The sequence below is a fragment of the Miniopterus natalensis genome, chromosome 20 (assembly GCF_054644295.1).
Source record: "Miniopterus natalensis isolate mMinNat1 chromosome 20, mMinNat1.hap1, whole genome shotgun sequence".
NCBI lineage: Eukaryota > Metazoa > Chordata > Mammalia > Chiroptera > Miniopteridae > Miniopterus > Miniopterus natalensis.
Window position 1 is genome coordinate 7,924,609 of NC_142100.1, and position 21,134 is coordinate 7,945,742.

Consider the following 21,134-nt stretch of genomic DNA (forward strand, 5'->3'; position numbering starts at 1 on the left):
CACCCTTAAACCTACCCACTATGTTGTCACCAAGATTATCTTTTTAAAATGTAGATAATAACTATACTACTCCCCAGGCTACTCATACCTATCGAGTAAGGTCCTGGGTCCTTAGCATGGCATAAATGTAAGTGGCCTTGAACAAAGTAGTAGTCTGAGTCTCAATTTTCTCTGTAAAATCAGAATATTATCCACCTCGTGTGAAATAATATCGAAAGCTCCTAGTGTTACACCTGCCACATAGGAGACAATCAGCTAGAACAAACAACATTTCCATCTGGGTATAGTCTTGCAGGTTTTTTAAACTCTGTATGTTCCTTTCCTTAACCTTCTCTGTCCTGGATTGGTTTTAGTTGGAATAGAGGGAGGGAATGAAATTATCTGAGTTCAATTTTAGCACATTAAAACCTTGTATCATTTGTAAAGTTAACGTCCAGTTTTGAGATGTGGCTGGGTATTTAAACATGCAAATTCTTATTAAATATCACATTTTCCCATCCAAATTGCTTTTAAGGTTAGCAGTCTCTCGTTACTTTCTCTTTAATCATCTTAGGCAGCTGCCTTACTTTATATGCTAAGAGCTACTACTACATTTTAATCACAGATCCTCTGATAATTTTTCTGAGCTAATCTTTATAGCAAAATATACATATTCAAGATGTGCTCTTGTCATATAAGAAATGGCATAGACATTTTGAGATTTGATCTCCATTTAATTTTCATTCACATTTTTGGGTACTAGTAACTAACATTTATTGAATGCTTGCTTATATATGCCAAGAACTGTGCTACTTTAATCCTCCTGACTAAGATTTAATGCCTCACTGGTAAATGGAAGCGTCGGAATTCAAAGTGTAAGGTTTATGTAACTAAAACCATTACTTCTAACAACTAGGCTAGATACCTTTTTTGGCAAAAATTTTTCAACCCAACTACAAAAATAAATCGTAGGGGCTTTTTTTCTCCTTAAAGTCTATATTGTTCAGCAACTACCACTTTGATAAGCATGTGTACTATCCCATAAGTAATCTGGAATCAAAGGGGTGGGAAGGAAACTATTTCTGAATTACTTACTAGTTCAAATTACAAACTATTACACAAGTACATCTTTATTACTCTTGAATGTTGCATAAATTCTACATTAGTAATTGGAATTAAGTAGTATTTATCTTTACTCGAGAATTTTAAATGAGCTCCAAATATATAACTGCACACATACATATTCATCTGTACAGGGGGAAAAAAATGAGATGTTTAACAGAATCATCTAATTTATGAAAATTTTAGGCTATACCTTCTGGCTTCTGAATGGATCATATTCTGTATGACTTTTCAAATAATGTAATTCATCCCCAGTTTTGCCACAATGTGCGATATTGTGGTGTTTCCAAATTATATTTGTGTAATTTTTTATTAATAGAGTGTATAATGAGACTAAGTTTCCATAGCTGTGTGTTGGGAGATTCATGTAATAAATACATGGCATATAAGGCATTTTTCAGTCTAACTTCATCTCTCTCTCACCCATACCTCCAGCTGTATCAGACTCTGTACTGTATGTGTAACATCGTATCGAGCAAGTCTGACTTACAGAAGGTGCTCAGAATTCATTTTACCCTGTCTCCCGCGTCACAGTCCCTTCCACTGTCCCCTTCAGTGTAGCCTGCAGGCTAGTTCTCCCTGCAGCTCCTTGAAGGGCAAGTCTTAGTAACTTTGCTGGTCACTTTCAGGAAATAAAAACATTGTTTTCAGGAACTTAATTCAGAGTTAAAGGTTTCCCTCCTTTCCCACCTCAGGCCACCTTACAGGCCTGCAGTGAAGAGTGAGGCTCTCCCTGCCTTTTTCTTTCTGGTTTTCTCCTCTGCGCTTCTATTCCTCTTCATTTGCTGACTACAGTTTCTGGCCCTTCCAGGACTAGGAGAGGCAAGAGCTGAGTAAGAAGAAAAGGCCTTGAATAGTAGTAATAGAGGCAACCAATGTTTATATAGCATTGTTTCTGTGCTAGGCACTGCTACAAGCCCTTTATATGTACTAGGCCAGTTAATCCTCAGAACTCTGAATAGGTTCTCTTGTCCCTATTTTACTGCTGCAGAAATTAAGGTACAATTAGTGACTTGCCTAAGGTCACAGGTATAAATGGCAGAACCAGGATGTAAATACAGCATCTAGCTCCAAAATCCCTTCTCAGCCACTCCACTATATTGCTTTTATATACTGTTGGGAGGTGGTAAGCACACTTCCTAGTCTTGAGCAGAGTTTAAGTCAGACTCATACCCTTTAGATTTTTTTAAAGCGTGATACATTTTCTATAGACCTGAGACAGAGAGCTAACATGCCCCAACCCCTTTCCCTGGCAGGGGTCTAAGAGGGTATGGGATAGGGTTTGGAACTCACAACACACTGATCATTCTCCACAAAAATTCTTTTCTAATCTTTAACTCTCTGAACCTTGAAAGTGGGTGGAACTCAAGGTTGAAAAGTAGTTTTCCACTAACTTCTTGCATAGGTGGTCTTGCACCTCGCTTTATAATACAGTATCTGTTGTTTGGGGCCTCCATCTACACCAGGGTTGAAATGGTTTCATTTTAACACCCTGTTGCACATAGTCTCCAGATGTGCTATTTAATTCCTTGCCTTTATTGTCCTTAGATTGAGACTGTATCACTTGCTCTGAAGGCATGCTTCCTCCCTGAACCACATGATCCCAGTCAGAGCAACTTTTTTTTTATTATTGACTTTTAGAGAGAGAGAGAAAAACATCTGTGAGAGCAGAACATCCATCAGATGCCTCCTGCACACCCCCTACTGGGGATCAAGCTCATAACCTGGGAATGTGCCCTGACCGGGAATTGAACAGCAACCTTTCGGTGCACAGGATGACCCCCAGCCAACTGAGCCACACTGGCCAGGGCCCAGTCAGAGTACTCTTGGTGTTCAGACTTCTAAAGAAGAAGACAGTTTACTGGGGTGCAGGTAGTGAATAAAAATCTTTATATAGCCCTCTTGTCTCCTCCTCTTCGTCCCATTCCTGTGAGAGAGAAATCTTCAAATACGTTAAATGGTGGTTTGCTTAGACCAGTCCTCGCTGTCTAGTGTTTCTTTGTGATTACTAATGGAGCAAGTTTATATTTGAACTGTTAACTCTCTGATTTATGATCAAGATATTATTTCAGTGACCTTACCTGGCTGTCTTGGCACTGGGCTTTACGTCTTTTATCCTATCATGTTATCAGACAGGGAAGAGTCCCGACTGATCATTCCGTCTTCCCGTATTAGAATATTCAGTGACCTTTTTATATTTATTCAGCTGGAAGTCTTTAGGTTTTTTTTTTTTCTTTTCCTCTTTACAAATACATTTACCTGCATCCCATTGGAAGGGATGTTTATGTAATGGATTGTTTGATGTTTGAACTTGCATTGCCCTCTGCGTGCTCACGTTTAGAGTATCTTAGTGCCCGTTAACAGGTTGCCAGTGCAGTGCGCACATTGTACAGGCGGAGCACTCGCTGATGTGGAGTGTGATCCCATGATAGCCTGGACTCCCTTCTGCTTCATCACCTGACAGCCTACTTCATGAGGCCCTGTCCTCTGTGATGCCTCTTTTGCCTCAACTTTGAAAATTCAGTGTTCTACTCTTTGCGTTCACAGGGCACTGCAGCATATATCTTAGAGTCTGGGCACTTCTGTCTTCTTCATAAGGACTGCAGGCTTATTGCGGTCAAGGACAATGTTTTATTTGTACTTGTGTTTCTCCTCCCTCTGCATAGGAAAGTGCCTGACATCTAGTAAGTCAGTTATTGAATTACATTTTTGATAATGTAAACAGTCAGTCAGTGGTATGAATTGACTGTCAGAATACCTGATTTAGTTTTATTAATATATGTGTCCAAAACAGGGAGGTAAAAATAGTAAAGTATGCTCAGTTATAATCTTGCTGTGCCTGTCATATTGTGTGCAGTTCTGGGGACTAGTCTTAAAGGAATATTGAGAGTGGAGGTTGTTGAGAGCAGAGCAATCTGAATAGTAAGGATATTAATCAGATTCTTGAGGAGCACTTAAAGGGACAAGGGTTATTTAGTTTAAACAGCAGAAGCCTTCCCTGGACAGGCGGCCCAGTTGGTTGGAATGTCTTCCCGTATGCCAGGAGGCTGTAGGTTCCACTCCCAGTCAGGGCACGTACCTAGGCTGTGGGTCCAGTCCCTGGTCAGGGCTCGTAAGGGAGGCCACAGATTCATATTTCCTCCTCCCTCCCTCCCTCTTTCTCTCTCTCTTCCTCTCTCTGAAATGAGTAAACATCCTCTGGTGAGGATTTTTTTAAGAAGAACAGAGAGCTTAGAAAAGAGTGGGATGAGGTTGCCATCTTCAGTTTTTGAAATGAGTTTTCCTGGGGAAAGAAAAAGGCCTCTGTGACTAAAAGTACCTGAAACCCCAGGGTTTTGTACAGTATGTTGCTTTTGGTTTTTGGGGGGAAGAGTGTGTTTAATGTGCAAAAAAAAAAAGAAGAAACACCTATACTCCTACCATGACTTGCACGAACATGGTGAAAGCTGTTGTGTACATGCAGACGTCCCAGCACCGTGTCAGAAGGGCCAGGACCTCCCTAGGGAGCCTGGGATCTCTAGGCAAGACTGCATGTCGTCTTGCTCTGTGTGTGCGATTTTATAAATACACATTTTTCACAAAGATGGGATCATAGTCTGTCTTCTTTGATCATATTTTTCACTAAATACATAATAATAATAACTACCACTATTGAATGGTCACTGTATGTCAGTAATTGTGCGTTCATTTAATATTCAGAACCAAACTTTTTTCAGATCCATTAAATATTCATCTTTAACATAATTAACTGATGGTTGTAATTTTGAGGCATTTGATATCTTTATTTATTTAGAGATATTTTATAAAAGTATTTCCACAAATTTGCTTTGTTTTGCATTTATTTCAATACCAACTATTTTTTTAAAGTTATTTAACTTAGATAAAATAATTGATGTACATAGCTGCATGTTTTGCATTGGACAAGTACTATGATCTAAGAGTCAGAATCCTGCCTTGGTTGTCATTGGTTAGTCATTGACTTATCTGAGCATTCGTTTTCTTATCTTTACCAAGGGGCTGATGTCAGCCTTCCGACTTCACATGGAGGGTATAAAAAGAGGTTAGCAGAAAGTACTGTAAAAGCTGATGCATTATTAGATTGCGAATAAAAGTATTTGAGAATTGCTTAAAGGTATTTGAGAATTTTAATTTTTTATGTTTTTAGTAAGTAAATGTAAAATCTGATAATGGCAAAAACAACTGTCTTTTTTTTCCTCCCTAAGGAAAATCCAGTCAGTTGATTGATTACTAAACATTATTTTACATACATTTACTTCCAGAAAGGTCTTATGATTACTTAGTAATCGTCACAGCAACAGCTACTTTTATTTGTCGAGCATTCACAGAGTGTGAAATACTGTGTTGAAGCATTTACTACATATATTGTTTTGTTTAGTTTTCATGACAGTCATTGAGAAATTGTTGAGAGGATCCGGGCCTATCACATTCTAAAGCCTGGACTCTTAACCCCTATATTTCTCACTTTCTGTCCTAAAAGAGGCAGTATATCGCTTTGACGTTAAATAGGTTCTGGAACCCGGCTTCCTGCATTTCAACCCTGGGTCTGCTGCTTAATAACTTTTTCACTTCAGCAGGATAGTTAACCCTTTTCTGTCAAACAGGGATAATGTACCTGCTGATAGAGAAATAATGACAGTCAAATTATCAAATGTGAAGCAATTAAAACTGTGCACTTAATTAAAACATCAGCTCAGACTCCACTGATGGAACAGTTTAGGGGACAGGTAGAGGGAATTTAAAAAAGTGGTTTTTTGGTAGGTGAAGTTTTTATGAAAAGGTTTAACTTTTTTATTTTATTAGATTTATTGTGGTAACATTCATTGATGATATATAAATTTCAGGCGTACAACATTGTAACTAGACATCTGTGTACTCTCTTGTGTGCTCCAGTCCCCTTCTGTCACCATATATTTGACCCCCTTTACCCTCTTGCCCTCCCCTGTCTCCTCTTGCTCTCTAGTAACCACCATTCTGTTGTCTGTGTCTTCAAGTTTGGTTGTTGCTTTCTATTATATATCCCACACCTGAGGGAAATCATACAGTTCTTGTTCTTTTCCATCTGATTTAGGTCACTTAGCATAATACTCAGGATCTATCCATGTTTTTGGAAATGGCAATATTTCATCCTTTATGGCAGAGTAATATTCCATTGTATATAGGGTGGGGCAAAAGTACGTTTACAGTTGTTCATATGGAAAATACAATAATACAAGAATAAATACATCTTTATAAATAAGTGTTTTCAAACTTTTCAGCTAATTACCCAGAAGTGAGGGGAATTGCAGGGTCATGCGGAAGTTCTGTTCTTAATTGTTTGAGGAACTTCCATATTGTTTTCCACAGTGGCTGTACCAATTTCAATTCCCTCCAGCAGTGTACAAGGGTTCCCTTTTCACCACATCCTCTTTAATACTTGTTACTTTTGGTCTTTTTAATAATAGCATTCTAACATTTGTGAGATAATATCTTATTGTGGTTTTGATCTGCATTACCCTGATAAGTAATGATGTTGAACATCTATCTTTTCATGTATCTGTTGGCCATCTGTATGTCTTCCTTGGGAAAGTATCTGTCAGGTCCTCTGCCCATTTTTTAATTAGATTTTGTTGTTGTTGAGTTGTATGAGTTTTTTATATATTTTGGATATTAGCCCTTATGGGAAGTATCATTTGCAAATACCTTCTCTCATTCAGTTGATGGCCTTTGTGTTTTGTTGATGACTTCTTTTGCTGTGCAGAAGCTCTTTAGTTTGGTACAAATGTAGTACCATTTTGTTTATTTCTGCTTTTGTTTCCCTTGCCTTTGGAGTCAAGTTCACAAAAACATCTCTGAGACCAGTGTTCATAAGCTTAGTGCTTATGTTTTCTTTCTACATTCAAATCTTTAATCCATTTTGAGTTAAATTTTGTGTATAGTGTAAGATTTCATAGTCTAATTTGATTTTTTGCATATGGCTGTCCAGTGTTCCCAACATCATTTATTGAAGAGGCTTTCCTTTCTCTGTGGCCTATTTACTTGGCTTCTTTGTTGAAAATTAGTTGCCCATATATTGGGGGGGTGAGGGAGCGGGGGATGTTTAATATGTTCACTGCCGTCTTTCAGCTTTTTTAATTTAGCACAATGGCTACATGAAAACTACCTAAATTACCTATTTCAACTACTAAACCGTCAATTAATGCTTATTTTACTTATTTTTTTTTAGGTCATTTGTGATTCATTTGCATCCTTGAAGAGCATCTGTAAAAGAGGAAGGAAAAGATGGGTGTGAAAACATTTACTCATAGCTCTTCTTCCCACAGCCAGGAAATGCTTGGAAAACTAAATATGCTGCGAAATGATGGACATTTTTGTGATATCACTATTCGTGTGCAGGACAAAATCTTCCGGGCACATAAGGTGGTATTAGCAGCTTGCAGTGATTTTTTTCGCACCAAACTTGTAGGCCAAGCAGAGGATGAGAACAAGAATGTGTTGGATTTACATCATGTTACAGTGACTGGTTTTATACCCCTTCTAGAATATGCTTACACAGCCACTCTGTCAATTAACACAGAAAACATCATTGATGTTCTGGCTGCAGCCAGTTATATGCAGATGTTCAGTGTTGCCAGCACCTGCTCAGAGTTCATGAAATCAAGCATTTTATGGAATACACCCAACAGCCAACCGGAAAAGGGTCTGGATGCTGGACAAGAAAATAACTCTAACTGCAATTTTACTTCTCGAGACGGAAGCCTTTCACCAGTATCTTCAGAGTGCAGTGTGGTAGAAAGAACCATTCCTGTTTGCCGAGAATCCCGGAGAAAACGCAAAAGCTATATTGTTATGTCTCCTGAAAGTCCTGTAAAGTGTAGCACACAAACAAATTCTCCCCAGGTGTTGAATTCTTCAGCTTCCTTCTCAGAAAATAGAAATCAACCAGTTGACTCTTCTTTAGCTTTTCCCTGGACTTTTCCTTTTGGAATTGATCGAAGAATTCAGCCTGATAAGGTTAAGCAGGCAGAAAATACCCGGACTTTAGAATTACCTGGCCCATCTGAGACAGATAGAAGGATGGCCGATTTTGTGACTTGTGAGAGCGCAAAAACTACCTTGCCTCTGGGTGCCGAAGAAGATGTCCGGGTCAAAGTAGAAAGGTTAAGTGATGAGGAGGTTCATGAGGAAGTATCCCAGCCTGTCAGTGCATCTCAGAGTTCACTCAGTGATCAGCAGACAGTGCCAGGAAGTGAACAAGTCCAAGAGGACCTTCTGATTAGTCCACAGTCTTCCTCTATAGGTACGGTGTTTTCTGTTTTTCATGATGCCATAATAAGGTTCAAGCATTTTTAAGTGCTTACTAGATTAAAGTTTTGTGCTGGGTCCTATAGGAAACATTGAGAAGAATAAAGCATGATAACTGGATTTTTTTAGATGTTGATTCTAGTACTGTAATTTTTTATAAGTTATGCATTAAGGAAGAAAGAAAATAGTTGAACAGTATCTGATGGGACAAAGGCAGATAAATATAAGTATATATGAATGAATTGTGAATTACTTTCAATTTAAAAAAATACCAGTTAAAAAAATCCAGTTAGTGTTTTATTCTTCATTAAATATTTATCAAAAAGTTAACATGTGCCAAGCATTGAGGATACGTAATAAAAAAAGATAGCCACTGCATCTGAGGGTTTAATAGTCTAATTGAGGAATCAGATGTGTAAATTAATGGTTAATGCTAGGCTAGAGGTATAAACAAAGTATTACGGGTTCACAAAGGAAAAAACAAGTTAACACTGTATTTAAACTGGATGTTAAGTAGGAGTTTGCCCAGGTGAGGGAGTGGCATTTCTTTGAAAATGTATAAAAGCATGGAGATATAGAAGAATATTGTATGTTTGTAAGCAGTGAATTCAGTGCAGAATGATGTGAACAAGACGTGGATACCTGCAAGTATAGAAAATAATAGGAGGCAAGACAAAGTGAGTGGTTGAGAACATGTCGTGAAGAGCTTTGAACACTGGTTCCAGTTAGGATTGTATTCAACTGCATGTAACAGAATCCCTTCAGTGTGGCTTAAACCAAATGGGATTCTATGTTTTACACATAAAACATTAAGAACTGGGAAGTTCAGGACTGGGACAGTGTCTCTGCAATGTAATCAGTGGCCTAGGCCCCTGCTATAATTATAATCTCCCATTCTTAGTTTGTCAGTTTCATTTGTATGCTTATTGCTTCATGGTTACAAAATGGTTGCTTCACCTTTAGCTTCGTATTCTAGAAAGGGGTAGTGCTTATATCAGGAAACCACAGATGTTCCCAGAAATTCCTTAAGAACTTCTGACAGATTATGTCACATGGTTTTTCTAGCTGCAAGGGAATCTGGGAAGACATGTACAGTGGTTCCTCGGTTTTCAAATGTAATCCGTTCTGGAAGACCGAGTTCTGAAATATTCAAAAACCGAGGGATCAACAGCCAACAGCTAGGCCTCAGGATCTTGCACTCAGCTGAAGCCATGTGGCATGTTCGACTTCCGAGGCATGTTCAAAAACCGAAGCATTTCCTTCCAGGTTTACGGCATTTGTAAACCAAAATGTTCATCAGTGGAGACATTCGAAAACCAAGGTACCACTGTATATTCATTGGGTGTGTAACTGCCTCAAACAAAATTAGAGAATGGATATTGTATGCATCTATGAGTGTCTGCCACAGCCAGGCCAAGTAGGCTCAGATTTTATTTCAGTGGTGGTAAGGATTCTCTACCTTAAAAGGAATAAATAAAACATGTATAGATATTTTAGGAAAATTAATTTGGCATTGATATGCAGGGAGTTTGGGCAAAGACAGTCTCAGAAACCAGTTACTGTGTCTTTGTATGAAAAAAGATGCTTAGACTAAAACTATAAAGAAAATGGGTATTAAGAGACTTTGTAAAGGAAGATTCATTACTGCCTGATGATATTGAGTATGTAGGTTGAGGGAATAGGAGGGTAGAGTACTCTGGATGACTAGGAAAATCTTGATAACTCCACCCGGGTGGGCAAAAGTAGGCTTACAGTTGTGAGTACACAGGACAGTTTATTTTTGTATTATTATGTATTCATTGTATTATTTTTCATATGAACAACTGTAAACCTACTATTCCCCTCCCCTATATTTATTAAAGTCACAATTTTTTACATTTTATTATCTGAATTCAGATGTGTCAAGTAACAGTCTTTTACAGTTAATCTTTTCTTTCTTAATGGTACAAGAAATGGTAATCATATAAAGGAGTCTATTATTTGCAATAACTACAATACGAAAATCAGTAGAAGGAGGTGGGAACCCAATTTTAAGAATAAGTCAACAAGGTCAGTTCTTTGTGAGTTATGCTTGGGTGATGACCAAGCACTATCATGCCGCAACGCAGTTAAAAAAGCAGGATTGGTGAGTTCATGACTGAAGATTACCAGTTGTTTGAGTCCTTTCTTCTGGCAGTGACAGATTGAATCTCAACAGGAAAAAAATACACACACACACATATATGCCAGAATCAAAGGATTTACCCTTGAGAAGTGTCTATTTTCAGGGAGAGAAGAAAAGCCAACAAAGAATAATAAAGAGAATTTATTGCAAAGGTTGGAGAACTAGGAAGGCCATAATAACTTTGTTACTTTCTTGACTTTTGATCCACTGTATGAGTTTCCCAGTGTTGCCAGAACAGAGTACCAACCTGGGTGATTTCACCCACAAATTTATTCTGTCAGTTCAGGAGGCTAGAAGTCTGAGATTAAGATGTTGGCAGGGCCGTGCTCCCTTTGAAGGCTATAGGGAAGGATCCTTCCTTGCTTCTTTCCATCTTCCTGCAGTTACTGACACTGCTTGATGTTCCTCAACTTGTGACTGCATCCCTTCAGCTTCTACCACTATCTTCATGTGGTGGTCCCTTAGCTCCACATCTCCTTCTCCTTGTCAGGACATCAGTCATTGGATTGGGCCCGCCCTACTCTAGTATGACCCCATCTAAACTGGATTATATTTGCAAAGATCCTGTTTCCAAATAAGGTCACAGTCACAGGTACCAGGAGTTTAGGACTTAATTATGTTTTTTGGGGGGACACAATTCAACCCACGACACCTACTAAAAATCATTCCTGAATTTGAGTCATGATACTTTTATTTTTATTTTTTTTTTTTTAAATATATCTTTATTGATTTCAGAGAGAGGAAAGGAGAGGGAGAGAGAGAGATAGAAACATCAATGATGAGAGAGTCACTGATTGGCTGCAGCCCGCAACCCGGGCATGTGCCCTGACCGGGAATCGAACCCTGATCGCCTGTATCCTAGGTCGATGCTTAACCGCTGAGCCATGCCCAGCTGGGCGAGTCCTGATACTTTTAAAGAGGTCAAGTTCCACACACCCAGTAAGATGCTCGAGGGCAGGAGATCATAGCTGTTTGTTGATATGACCTGGTTTTTGTTAAGTTACTAGTGTCTTTAATCCTGAAAACAGTTTGATGCCTTCTGAATAATGAGCTATCTAATGAGTAATTACTATTTTAACCATTTGTCTGCAGATTTAGAAACCAAATATTAATCTAACTGAATGTCTTCCTAATTAGACATGTGAAATAGCTGTATTTTGTCTCTTGAGTAAAGCATGATTAAATAGAAAAGTTAGGAACATGAGTAAACCTTCCAATTATATAAGCATAATTTATTTCTAATATATATTATTAGAAATGTGGATTCTTTCATAATGTAGACCCGTGAACAACTCTGATCCAAATATCATGTAATCCAATAACCCAGATGAGGTTTCCTTCCTTGCGTTCATTGTAAATGTACTAATCACTCTCAGCTAACCTATCTGAACTCCAAATCTATACACTAAAACAAAGCCTTACAGGAGAAAGTTAAATTGCTGGTGTATAGTAGGCAGTCAAAAAATGTGGGAGGGGGAAAGGGAAATTGTGTATGGTACTTTCATATTCCATAAGAATACAAGAGTACTTAATTTTCATTCATTTAAAATGATAATTTGATTATTTACAAAATGAATTCAAATAAGATTTTACCTGTTCTTTTTTTTTTAAAGGCTTTTTAAATTGATTTTTGGAGAGAGAGGAAAGGGGAAGAAAAAGAGAAACATCGATGTGAAAATGAAACATCAGTGGGCTGCCTCCTGCATACTCCCTACTTGGGATCGAGCCTGCAACTGGGGCATGTAATTGAACCGGCAACCTTTTGGTGCACAGGACAACACCCAAATAACTGAGCCACACCTACCAGGGCAGATTTTTACCTGTTCTTTTTAGTTCCCTTTATTACCGGTTGCCCACCAAGAGATTTAAAATCTAATACCCCCAATATAGGGTAAATAGGAGCAATAAATATAGCAAACAGAAAAGAGAACACTAAGTTTGGGTTGGGCTTTATTACTCAGAAAGGTGACTATCAATATCTGGTAGAGTCCAAGAAAAAGTTTTATAAGTGAGAATGACTTCCTGATATGGTTTCATTATCTTCAAATATTCAGTTATCTGTATGCACCAAAGGCATATAAATAGTTCTAGGTAATTCACAGTTTATTATGTTAACAAAAAAATTCAATTTTTTTAGACTCTAAAATCTGTTAAAAAAAATGATTATTATGGGGGTCTGTGAAGATACTAAATAATTCTACATTTTGTTCAGTAGTGCTAGTGCTAGATAAACTTACTGAGATGGGCCACTAGAATAATGGTGGAATTTTAGCATCAGTCATATACGCTGTATAGCATAACAATTAAAAGTTCAGGACTTGGAGTCAGACAGCTAGATTGTGCTACTGTTTTCTGCCACTTAATAGACGTGTGACTTTGAGCAGTTCACTTAACCTCACTGAGTCCATGACTATAAAGTAAGGATAGTTATACCTGTCAAGTATTTCAGTGCCCACCAGCAAAAGAACACCAGGAACACACCTATAGTTGAACAAATGGGGGGGGGGGGGGCGTTAATATCTGAAATTCCCTAGCAGTAACCCCAAATACACAGGGTAAATTAGTGTGCAGCAGGCATGTGTAACTCCTCTGCACATAGGTAGTGTCCTAGTAGTAGGAGTATTGGAAAAATAAGTAATGTTCATTACAATAGGAGTGAGCCAGTTTTGTGGTCCTTAAAATGGGCAGATTCCGTGAGTAACAACTATCATAATCAGGATAGCCCAGTATTAGTGTCTTCCTCACTGAATGGGCCTTGCTGATAGGATTGCAGTGACTTCACCAGAAGCATTTTGATGATGCGAGGTCAAGCCCCTTTTTATTTATTTATTTTCAATGCTGAGAGCTGGGGTGTGATAGGATATGAGGGGCCTGTTATAGAGAATCTACCTTCTGAAGTGTTTAAGGGAACAGTTACTCAGTTTTGTCAGTCAGGTAGGATGGAGGACAGTAGATCCAGCAATCTATTAAACTCCAAGTAGTATAGCTATGGTCTGGAAGAAAACACTCAAGAGTTTTGTTTTTCCTTAAGTGGCAGGAAATTTTAGGGGGTCAAAACAGTAGGATTAACAGGCAAGATTAGTAGTAATTAATAGTAAAGGGACAGAAAAGAGTACTGCAAAATTAGAAAAATATTCTGATTTAATCATCTTGGGTAGGAGCTGTCCACTTTTGAAGTCAGAAGGACTTCACTACTATACTGTCTCTATAAATTTGCCTGTTCTGAATATTTCATATAAATGCAGTCATGCAATATGTCATCTCCAGATTGGCTTCTGTCCTTTTCCATAATCTTTTTAAGGTTTATCTGCATCATACCTGTCAAAGTTTTGAAATGTTTTTGCCAGTCAGAAAACAATGACATATCTGATTGGATAGCCAAAATATTCCCAAAAGATCCTTTTCTAGGAAAACAAAATACACCCAACACTAAATGGCTTCAGTGAAATACTTGAGCTCAGTTAGGCCTGCACTTACCTCCCAGCCAAGGGCAGGTTGCACCTCAAGAGGGATTTTATTTTTTATTTTTTTACTTTATTTTTATTGTTTCTACTATTACAGATGTCCCCATCTCCCACCCCCCACCCCCACCCCACCCCCGGCCATCACCACACTGTTGTCTGTGTCTATGGGTTATGCATATGTTCTTCAGCTAATCCTTTCACCTTCTTTCATCCGGTCCCCCACTCCGCCCTCCCCTCTGGGGGACTTTAGATGTGCACCCTGTCACCAAGGTTCCCAGTGCAAGGCAACAAGCACTTCAGCTGAACCTCCATGGGTCCTCCATTTCTGCCAACGCCCTGTTGCCAGAGTACACCAGGAGCACCACACCTGTAATTAAACAAGTTGGAAGTTTAGTTCATTGCCCGTTTGCAACATGGAAATCACACACCATGCATCTTTAAGACTTCAGTCAGCGGATGTTAGAAAGGACTTAGAGGATTTGGGCTTGTGTAAAGTGATTTTAGGGAGGATTCAAGAATGTGGGGTTTTCTCAGGACTGGTCAGATGTCAGAAAGCAGGGATAACTCTATGATTACTTTAACAAATGTCTAGGAATACAGACCTAAGTGAACCTAAAACAGCAGTAACTTATATTGGGTATATTTGTGTTTATACATTGGGTTTGTTTTTGTCTGCGCTTAAACAAAATTATGTGTTTTGTTTCAGACCATGTGACTTGGTCTCATGCAGGTGTTCTGTGAGATTGTTTTATGTCAAACAGGAAAACACCAGACCCTACTGGTGACCACCAGGCCTAGTGTCAATGTCAGGCCAGTTCCTAAATATTAGGGACTGCTTTTTCTCTTCCTCGGGTATGAAATGAGATACTGTATTTAAAACACTTGGAACAGTGGCTGGCACATGGTAAAAGCTCAGTAGTGGATGGCCACTGGAATTATTTGTGACCCCCAGAAGAGAGCTTTTTTAAGTGTCCTAAGTACTTAAACAGGAGTCAGTTTGATGCAACAGAAACTAAACAGCACTCATTTTTGGTGGAAGAGAGTAGCATCTCTCTTGATGAGATAGCCCTTACCATATAAAGCTGATTGTTTCTGTGAATGAGCTTTACTGTTTCATAAGGTGAGAGGGATCTGTTCAGAATTCTTAGCCCTGATTACCAAGAGCAGAATCCCTTATAGTGTCGAAAGGAAACTTCGTTTTAGTAATTTAAGAAACATCATTGTCACCTCAGGAAAGTAATGTTACATGTATATCCTACTCTTAAATCAGTTCAATTAAATTCCAGTTCATGTGATTACTTTTGTCATCATTGGTAAAAACCATTATCTCAGGAAAAAAAAGTACAAGATTTATTTTTTCCAGTAGTTGCATAAATGATACAACATTGTGTTATAATGTCTACAGGATGGATGGAATTCTAAAGTGTATTTTGTTAACTCTTAATTTAGCTTGGAGTGGTTTTTATTTAGCTTTTGGTTCATTTACTAGCCATGGGGGAGAGGAGATTGCCCTTTGTTTTACTTTCCATGTGCACTATCCGTCAAATTAGGGACCTAGAGTCCAAGCTTTAGATGATGTTTTAGAATGTGGAAATAGCTCTGTTTTAAGAGAGACCATCTGCAGGATGTATCTTGTGCTCCATATTTGTTCCTTTTCACCAGCTTTTTAAGCAAACTCTTGACAATACTAGAATTATTCCAGAGGGGAGTGGTTTTTATTTTCACCTCACCAAGACCCCACCCCTCCTAGAAGTAGCATAGCTTGCCTGGTGGTGAGAGCAAACGTCAGTTAGATCAGCCTTCTTGGCCTGCCCTAATCATACCTCCAGGCCTTTTCTGCAAGTCTTTGCCTATAAGATTTAATATTGCCTGTATTCCGAATAACTGCAGAATTTTGTGTTGTGTGTCCATGGTGACCAGGTCCAAATATTGGGGGTTTTCCAGTTTTTGTCCTAGGACAGATTGAAATGTTAGTCTTTAGTTCCCTTTTCTTTAAAGAAAAAGTGAAAATGGTGTGAAATTGACAAGCAAGCAACTCTTTCTAAAACAAAATACAGCATTAACTGGCCCCCCAACCCACACCTGGATTAAAAACGAATCAGAGGCATCAGGAATAAGTTGGATAAGTAGGCATATTGGGTGGGGGGAGCATAAATGTCTTTGATAGCAAGGGAAAGAGAAAAAGACAGGCACAGAAATGTTAAGCACACAACAGTAAGGGTGAGATAGAGGGTGGGGCAGGAACCTTGAGGGTGCAGTTGTGGATGAATGTAAATGCATAATCTTGTCTCCTTTCAGAAATCTCTATCAGTGTATTAGAACATGGTATAATAATTGGTGTTCTTGATGATTTTTGTGATTCATCAAGACTTCTATTTAAGAAGTCAAGGCAAAAATGTGACCCTGTCACAGGTTACATTTTCTAGCACAAATAATTTAATAAGTTTAATAAAGTAAACCTTAAAAAGGATTAAGTTAGGGTTTTGTTTGTTTTTTGGAAAATTTTACTTAAGTGGAAAATGTATTTGTTTCCTAATAATATTAGCTAATTGGAAGTGTTCTAAAGGGGAAAACTGAAGTACTAGATTCTAAATTTTCATTGGGAAGTAATTTCACCCTATATCTATTAACAGATGATATTTATTAAATGTTCACATATATATGGTGTTGTACAAATTGTTATAATTAGTACATTTTAGCTTTCATTGAAACATTGCAACCAAAACCATGCTTGCTGTTAGTGAACACACAGCTTCAGCAGCTCGGATTTATTCCGTTGCTGCAGCACGGCTTATTTGCATGCATTAAAGACATTGGCAAAGTTCCATATCTGATGAAAACTGACTAGGTTGTTTGGATCCACCCTCCCACTAAAAACAACAATATGACTTTTTTTAAAGTACTTTAAAAGTATTTGAAAAGATGGTTAATTTTAGAGGACAGCCTGCCCCAGAGAGGTAAGTAGATATCAGAGCACTAAAACCAGTTTTTCCCTAAGATGTATACCAAAACACAAATGGACTTTGGTTCATCAACTCAGAGAGTAAGGGAAATAGAAGGCAAGACCCAGAGGATGTGAAAGTTGTGAAATTTTAGAGCAGTTATTTCACGCATTAGGGACCCCAGAGTTCTGTGCCAGTAAAACTAACCCTGCTCCCCTTCCTCCAGACTCCCGGGGACTGTAGAAACAGCTGCGTTGGCATTGGGCAGACTAGAAGATAAAAGGCAAAAAGGGGTACACATTTCTGAGAAGTTGTGGCCACCACCGAGACCTTGCAGATTTACTTCTTGGTTATTGCTTACATGGGCAAGCCAAGGAATCTCAGTGAATTTGGTTTAGGTAGTTAGTGCCCCCCAGGAACTGAGCAGAAGGAAACATAAAGCTTCTCTGAAAAGGGACATACTCATCATAACATCAGCAAATCATTCCCTTACAAACCATTTTTAAGGGCAATAACTACAGTCAGAAACAATCAAGGCACACAAGGAAACACAGCAGACAGAGAACCAACAGGGGGAAAGCAGGCAACAGAGATAGATTGGCAAGCTTTTCACATACAGATATAAAACAAATATGCTTACTATGTTTAACAGAATAAATAAGCTTGAACAATAATTGCAGAGCACACAGTAAACTAAAAAATAGTATAGCAGATTTGAGAAAAACAAAAAGGACTTCTGGAAAAGAAAAAAATGACTAAAGTAAAAAACTCAAGTCAACATTTTGGCCAGCAAATTGGATTTAGCAGAAAAGAGAATTGGTGAATCAGAAGATACATTAGAGCCTGGCCGGGTGTCACTCAGCAGTTCAGCGTTGACCCAGGATCCAGGCGATCGGGGTTCGATTCCTGCTCAGGGCACATGCCCGGGTTGCGGGCTCAATCAATGACTTTCTCATCATTGATGTTTCTATCTCTCGCTCTCCTTTCCTCTCTCTGAAATCAATAAAGATATAGTTTAAAAAAAAAAAGGAAGATACATTAGAAGAGACTGTATTAGTCAGGGTTCTCCAGGGAAACAGAACCAAGAGGATAGATTTATAGGGATTTATTAGAAGGGCTTCACTGGCACAATTATGGAGAATGAGAAGTCCCACAATTGGACGTCTGCTGGCTGGAAGCCTAGGCTAGTGGTGTATCTCTAGCCCAGACCCAAAGGCCGGAGAAGCAGGAGAGCTGATGTCCAAGAGCAGGAGAGGATGGAGCCAGGAGCAGCCCAAGCAAAGGGAGCAAACTTGCCCTCCTTGCACCTTTTGTTCTCTTTAGTCAGGGGATGGGATGATATCCACTTGCATTGGTGAAGAAATCTTCAGTCTACAGATTCAAATGCTAATCTCTCCCAGAAACATCCTCACAGACACACCTAGAAATGATGTTTTACCAGCTATCTGGGCATCCCTCATCCCGGTCATGTGGATATATAAAATTAACCATCACAGAGGCAGTGGTAGAGCCTACAGTGGAGAAGGTAAAGGTTATGGACGATACAAACATTGGTTTGATGGAAGTCCTAAAAGGAGAAGAGAATGGCTGAGAATTTTCCAGAACCGATGAAAAACTCCAGCAAATCCCAAATAAGAATAATAAAAGAAACAAAGCTAGATGCATTATAGAGACAGTTTTGGGGGGGCAGGGGGGTGATGGCAGTATCTTCAGAAGACTGACTTTCTAATAACATCAGAAGCCAGGGAAACAATACCCTCAGTGTGCTGAAAAAAATAACTGCTAGTGTAGGTGTCTACATGCCGTGAAAATACCTTTCAAGAATTAAAGTGAAATAAAAACATTTTCAAAGAAGCAAAAACAGTTCATCAGCACATCATCACTAAAGAAAATTCTTAAAAAATTCTTAAGTGTGGTTACTATATACAATAGAATATTATTACTCAGCCATTAAAAATAATGAAGTGCCATTTGCAAAAACATGAAGGAACCTAGAGGGTATTATGCTAAATAAGTCAGACAAATACCATATGATTTTACTTATATGTGGAATCTAAAAAACAAATGAACAAACAAAACAAAAACAAACTTTTAGATACAGAGAACAAATTAATGGTTGCCAAATAGGAGGGGGGGATGGGTAAAAAATAGAGTAAGAAGCACAAATTGGCAGCTACAAAATAGTCCTGGGAATGTAAAGTACAGCATAGGAAGTGAATCAAGTCAATAATATTGTAATAACTGTGTGTGGTATCAGGTGGGTACTAGACGTATGGGGAGATCACTTCATAAGTTAAATAAAGGTCTGATTGCTGTACACCTGAAACTAATATAATATTGAATGTCAACTGTACTTGAAAAATTAAAAAGTTTGAAAATTTTTAAGGGCAGACTCAGGCAGAAGTAAAGTGAGCACAGATGAAAGATCTGATATACAAGTAGAAATGAAGAGCAAAGAAAGGTATGTGAACAAATTTAGATAGTCATTGCTGTATAAAAGTAGTAATGTCTTGTGGGGCTTTATCAAAACAAGGAAGTAGCCCGACTCACCGTGGCTCAGCAGTCAAGCGTTGACCTAGGATCCAGGCAGTTGAGGTTCTATTCCTGTTCTAGGCACGTGCCCGGGTTGCGGGCTCGATCCCCAGTAAGGCACATTCAGGAGGCAGCTGATGAATGACTCTGTCATCATTGATGTTTCTATCCCTCCCTCTCCTTTCCTCTCTGAAATCAATAAAGATATATTTTTTTAAAAACGAAGTAAAATATCACAATAATGTGTAAATTGCAGAGTGGGACTGAGTGGGATATGGAGTTAAAGTGTTCTAAGATTCTTATACAGGGTGGGGCAAAAGTAGGTTTACAGCCCATGTGAAAATAATACAATAATTAATAATACAATAGTAAACTCTTTCGCATACTCACAACTCTATACCTACTTTTTCCCTACCCTGTATTATCTCAGGAGGAAGTCAAGGTTTTAATTTTAGACTTTGATAAGTATGGGTCTAATTTCTAAAGTAACCAGTAAAAAAGAATGGGAAAAGATTGTGTAATTTTCAAACTAATAAAAGGGGGTAAATGGAATGATTATTATCGCTTATATCCAGCAAGCTAATTCTGAAATGTGTAAAGACATGCGAAAGTCCAAGAATAGCTAAGATGTTCAGGAAGCAAATGAACAGGGTAAGAAGATTTGCTCTACCTGATACCGGAATTTATTATAAAGCGATGGTAACTAAAGACTGGCATTAATGCAAATACAGACAAGCAGATGGAACTAGTAGAAAACCTGGAAACAGACCATGTGTTTAGTGCACTGCAGAGAAGAAAAGACGAGTTTTTCAATAAATGTGTTGAATCACAAAATCAACTCCAGGTGGGTTTTTAAAACGACCTAAATGTCAAGGGCAAAATATAAATCTTTTGTAAGATAATTTGAGATGGGGAAGGATTTTTTAAAATAAGACCAAAAAGCCATAAAGGAAAAGACTAATAAATTCAGTTGAATTAAAATGTAAAACTTTGGTCATCCAAAGAAACCATAAAAAGAATAGTCATGGAAGAGGGAGAAATATTTGTTACATGTATCACTGACAAAGGGTTATACATATTTGATATAGAAAAGAACTCATAATAAAAAGCAAACAACTCAATAACCAAACTTGAACAGGCATTTCTCAGAAGAAGGGATTCAGTAAATACATGAAAAGGTGCTCAACCTCATTAGTGATAAGGGAAATGAAACTTGAACCACAATAAAATATTGCTGCACACCCACCAGATTGGCAAAATTATAAAAATCCGATAATATCAAGTGTTTGTGGATGTGGAGCAACATAATACTCATACACTGGGTAGTAAGGTAAATTCAGTATCACTTTCGAAAAGAGTTTTACATTTTCTAATAAAGTCAAAGATAAACATATCTTATGACCGAGCAATTCCATTCCTGAGTTTAGATACTCTAGAAAAAAAGCATGCATATGTGCATTTAGTTATTTGTACAGGAATATTCACAGCAGCGTTGTTCATAATGGCCTGAATCTGTCTATCCAGAGGGAAATAGATTATGAATATCATACAACAATTTTTAAATTTCACTTACCTGTAACAGCTTGGATGGGCCTGCAACATTGAAGGAAAGAAACAAGACACAGTATG

The 21,134-nt window shown here is 38.2% G+C and overlaps 1 protein-coding gene across 2 annotated transcripts in view; it reads left to right on the plus strand.

Moving 5' to 3' along the window:
* Positions 1–21,134, plus strand: part of ZBTB44 (zinc finger and BTB domain containing 44) — a 43,289-nt gene that overhangs the window by 14,595 nt on the left and 7,560 nt on the right. For both annotated transcript variants that reach the window (XM_087828532.1, XM_087828531.1), the window contains exon 2: positions 7,325–8,398. In XM_087828532.1, coding sequence (XP_087684658.1) covers positions 7,381–8,398 — 1,018 coding nt within the window. In that variant the 5' untranslated portion in view covers positions 7,325–7,380. The remainder of the gene's footprint in view (positions 1–7,324; positions 8,399–21,134) is intronic.